A 4,262-nucleotide genomic window follows, 5' to 3' on the forward strand; every position below is an offset into this window, starting at 1 on the left:
TTTTAATCCAAGACCCAGAGCATCCCCAGCTGATAAAGACCCATTGTGGCAGCTTTTGGAGAAACCCAGAGGCCACTGGGGGACTCTGGGGCTCTGGAGTCAGGAACAGCTCTTGAACATTTGTGAAAAGAATTACTTGGCAGAGGTCAGGGCAGAATGAGGCCCAGGGGCTGCCACTAGGATGAGCTGCTGCCACCCGTGACGGGGGGCTAATGGCAAAGCCAGCAGGAAGCCTGGCCTGACCCCAAGGCAGGACCCCAGAAGCTGTGCAGTGGGTGTCTTAGCTTGGGGCTCCTCTGCAGACACCTGCAATACGAAACCCAATCTCCCGCCAGATGCAGGAAACACAACTGCTCCTTTAAAAAGGGCCTGGGGGAGAGAGGAGCTGCCGGCCCGGCCCTGCCCTCCCCCACCAAAGGGTGTCCAGAGCAATAAATGGCAGGAAAGGAAGAAGGCTGCAATGGAAGCCGGTCTGGAACTTATTTAGGAATTACGCTTTCTGCTCCAGTCTGTAACGCGCTCTGCGAATCCAGGCACCTCATCACTCGTAGGCTGGCCTTGTCGTGCTCACAGCAGAATACCAGTGGGGAGAGGGATCTGAGTGGGAAGTGGGAGTGAGAAGTGGGATCCGGGGGGCCTGATAAACGACACTGCGTGAGGTGGCAGGGAAATGGGCTAGGGCAGCTCACGGGAGCGTCCCGCAGAACGAGGCTTTGGTGGGAGGTTCAGTCGAGGGTCACACTGACCCACATTGTGGTCTGTCCCGGGGAAGGGACCAGGGCCCTACTGGGAGGCTCCAGGAGGGGTACAGGGTATAGAGGTTGCAAAAACCAATCCCCAGTCCCACCTCAAATCTGTGCTTAAGGTCCCTTCTTTCTCAGCTGACACTCGGCCTGTCACTCTGGGATAGGAGACGCAGAATCCAGGACAGGCCTGCAGTCTTCTCAAAGACCCCCACTCTGGCCAGGCGGCCATGAGGACTGAGGAGCGCAGAGGTGAGGCAGTCGAGGCTGTGTGCTCGCTGTGCTGTTTCTGGCTTGTTCCTAAAAAGATCTGAGGGGGAAACTGGTTTGGCTCTCACTCCCACGGAAGGGGAATCAGCCTTCAGTCAGACAGCCCACTTCCTCCCTACCCTCCTGCACCTCCTTTCAGGTCCCTCCAAAATGCACACGTGACCCCCCACCAATGCCAAGGCATTTCCGATTTCCACATCTGTCAAAGTAAAGCAGGGCACACAGCATGAACTCACTGCCAAGCACAGGACCCCCCAATGTATACAAGAGCCAATTCCAAGGGTGGGTTGGGGGGGCTCCTGGGTCCCGGGCCTTCCCTCCCAGCAGGGAAAGTGGCGCTGTCCGTTGGAGGGCAGGCCTGCAACCTCCTGTTAGTAACGGTGCCGGACACAGGGAACTCAGTGAGGCTCCATCCACCTTTGCCTCCTGCGAACCCATCTCCCGGTACCACTGAGATTCCTTTCAGGCTGGGTACGGATCTGGAACAGCGCACACATTTCCTAAAACCAAAGAATTTTCAGCTGCGCTGGAGCGTCTGTCCCAGCTAGTGATAGAAACATGTGCACAGAACCACCACCAGAATGCTCTGTCCTGACCTCGCGGCTCCCAAACAAAACGCCAACCCGTACGACTGCGCTGGAAGGGCCGGGTGTCACTTGTGGACAGCAGTTTGCACACGCTTACTTTCTTCCCACGGCCCTTTCCTTCAAAGCGCAGGCCCGAGCCTTGAAGTGGGGCAGCCTCCGACGGAGGGAGCCAGGAAGGCAGGATGCGATTCTTCCCGTTGGAATCCCACTGGGTGTCCACAAGGACCAGGTGGGGGGTGGAGGAAGTCTTCCACAGGACTCACATCTCTGTCCAGGCCTCCTCCCTCCCTATCCAAGTCCGATCCAAGTTTAGGACCCTGGGGGAGCAGAATCAGGCCCACCCACCTCGAAAGGGGCAGATTCTTCCAGCCCTGCCCAGGTCTTACACACCTGCTTCTGCTGCTTGCAGCTAAAGGGCATCGGCCTATGAAGAGACCACGTCCTTTCTGACCCTCTGTGGCTCCTCCTCAGCGGCGTCCACCAGGAACCACGGGAGAGTTGAGGCCTGCCCTCTCAGAGCCGTGCTGTCGCTGTCATCCTCGAATCTTCAGTGACCGACAGGACAGGGGCCACGTGTTCTCGGGCTGCACCACCCACGCACTGCCCTGCCTCTCTTCCATTGCCAATGCCTAGGTCGGGGCTCCAACGGGCCCTCAACTGGGACCCGAAGCCAGTCTGCGTAGGCACTTGGCAGTTCTGGTAGAGAGGTGCATAAAAAGTTGATGGGTATGGGCAGAATGAAAGAGCTTCACCTGGTAGAGTAATTAGAGATCTGAAGTGATTTCACTTTTATTTCCTTCACTTTAAGCCAATCATGAAATGTCACAGTGATTTCTGGGGTGGGGGTGGAAGGACGTTGTGTCGAGAACCATGGGCGCTGTGGCCCAGCAGCCGGGCGGGGTGGCCTCACTGGGGCAGCTGGAGGAGCACGGACTGCCCCGCCGGCAGGGAGGTGATGTTCCGGGAGCGCGAGAGCTGGTACGCAATGTCCTCCGCGGCCTCCAGCTTGCGCAGCTCGATGAGACCGTCGCCCGCCGTGGCCAGCGAGTTGGCGATGAGCTCGGCTGCCTTGGAGTCGCCCTCGGCAGAGATGATGGCGGCTTTCTTCTGCTGCTCGGCCTGCGACGGAGGTGGAGAGACTACGATCAACCCCCCGGGCACTGGCTGGCGCTACAGCTGGGAAAGCGCTGGTCCGGCCTTCACTGGCTCCTGTAGGAGGTCTGGGAAGATACTGCCTACCTGACGGGTCAAGTGCCCTGTCCACCCACCGCTCTGTTTACGTCAGTGCTCAGTGCTCTCACCGTGGAGACACGTTCCTGCTGCCTGTATAAATACCTGCATTATTCCAAAGTGCCCGTGAGTTAATAGCAATCTCATCCAGCTGCCCTGCTCAGAGCCAGGAGGACCCAAGGCAAAGAGAAACAGGAGAAAGAGAAAGGCACAGTTGAGGGCCAGCACGTGGGGTGATGGTTAAGGTTCTGGACTCCCACATGGCTGACCACAGTTCGAGTTCCAGACCTGGCAGCTTGAAAATCGTGTTGGGCACCTGTGTGTGCATGCCCAAAATCCCAGGAGGGAAACAGATGAGAAGGGATTGTGGCCTGGCCATCCTCTCTGTCTCGTATATGTGCCCTATGGCAAAAGCCGTAAGGGTAAAAAAAAAAAAAAAGGCAAAATCAATTCTCAGGCTCATCCTTTCCTGCAGTCCCAAGTCAAAGGGACTTCCGTCCAAACCAGCAGAGCCAAGGAAGAGCAGCACCTACTTGTGACGCCCCCAGAGCTGCCTTTGAATGCTGCTGGATCCCGACCTGGAACACAGATGCCGGAATGAGCTCTCCCAGGCTCGCCCTTCCAGTAACGACAGGATGATACCTATTCTCACCCAGTGCAGCCTCAAACCTCTCTGAGGTTAACATGTGATTAGCAAACTGCAAGGCTCTGCACTTGCTCCAGTGTTTACTGTGTACTCAGTACCGTAGGCACAGGGCTAGACTCGTCACAGGCTCTGGGAATACGGCAGATGCAAAGCTAGACAAGTCTCAGCCCACGTGGAATTCCCACTCTCCACAATCAAATCTGTCTCCCTCTCTCCCCTGATTCTAAGGACCGGATTAGGCACACTGGTGGTTGGGAGAGGGAAACAGCAAGAAATAAATACACTTCTGCGAACACCAGGAAGACCGAACCGCTATGCAAATGTGTATACCGTGTCCTGTCACACGCCGACACATCTGGATGGGTTTAGCGCCTGAAGAGAATCTCGTGACGATAGCACATCTGGCGCAATGTCTGATCTTTGCTGCTGTCGGCTTTCACTATGTAACTGAAATGGCTTCTCAGTGAAGCTGAAAATACTCCAGGAGAAACATTTTTATTTGTAGGCAAGTGTTTTTGATCTTAAAGAAGTGGAAAAAAAAATTACCCTTCAGTGATTTAGGAACATAGCCCTGACTAGCCCCCAAAGACTCTGGAACCAATTGCAGAAGTCCGGTTCCTTCAATCCCCTTCCGATTATCCCGGAAGGAGAGATGACAGATGATGAATTTCCAGGCCACCCAGCAAACAGGGAGGCTGCGCATGGGAGAAAGGGAAAAGAGAGGCTCCTGCCATCTGGTGGAACACTCACCTTTTCCACTACGAATCTGGCCCTCTCCGCTTCCTG

At 55.9% G+C, this 4,262-nt stretch overlaps 1 protein-coding gene across 2 annotated transcripts; it reads right to left on the reverse strand.

Moving 5' to 3' along the window:
- Nucleotides 1–2,356: 2,356 nt before the first annotated feature.
- LOC106733600 (prohibitin-like) lies at nucleotides 2,357–4,262 on the reverse strand. Of its 2 annotated transcripts, none has more exons than XR_001369588.1 (2): nucleotides 4,227–4,262; nucleotides 2,357–2,719 (listed from the first exon to the last, which is right to left on the reverse strand). XR_001369588.1 is itself a non-coding variant. In XM_027767337.1 (2 exons), exons 1-2 carry the CDS (start codon nucleotides 3,514–3,516, stop codon nucleotides 2,507–2,509), a joined length of 366 nt encoding a protein of 121 aa, XP_027623138.1. In that variant the 5' UTR covers nucleotides 3,517–4,179; the 3' UTR covers nucleotides 2,357–2,506. The 2 variants fall into 2 exon arrangements, 1 of the variants encoding a protein (XP_027623138.1); XM_027767337.1 differs by lacking the exon at nucleotides 4,227–4,262 and adding an exon at nucleotides 3,364–4,179.

This window comes from Tupaia chinensis, unplaced genomic scaffold (assembly GCF_000334495.1).
Source record: "Tupaia chinensis unplaced genomic scaffold, TupChi_1.0 Scaffold144171_2, whole genome shotgun sequence".
Classification (NCBI taxonomy): Eukaryota; Metazoa; Chordata; class Mammalia; order Scandentia; family Tupaiidae; genus Tupaia; species Tupaia belangeri.

What these genes read in the sequence shown, in the direction of transcription:
- LOC106733600 (XM_027767337.1), bottom strand. Translation starts at nt 3,516, where the DNA reads ATGTTAACCTCAGAGAGGTTTGAGGCTGCACTGGGTGAGAATAGGTAT. An exon ending in CAGCTCTGGGGGCGTCACAA is followed by an intron (nt 2,720 to 3,363) that starts GTAGGTGCTGCT and finishes CCTCCGTCGCAG; the next exon opens with GCCGAGCAGCAGAAGAAAGC.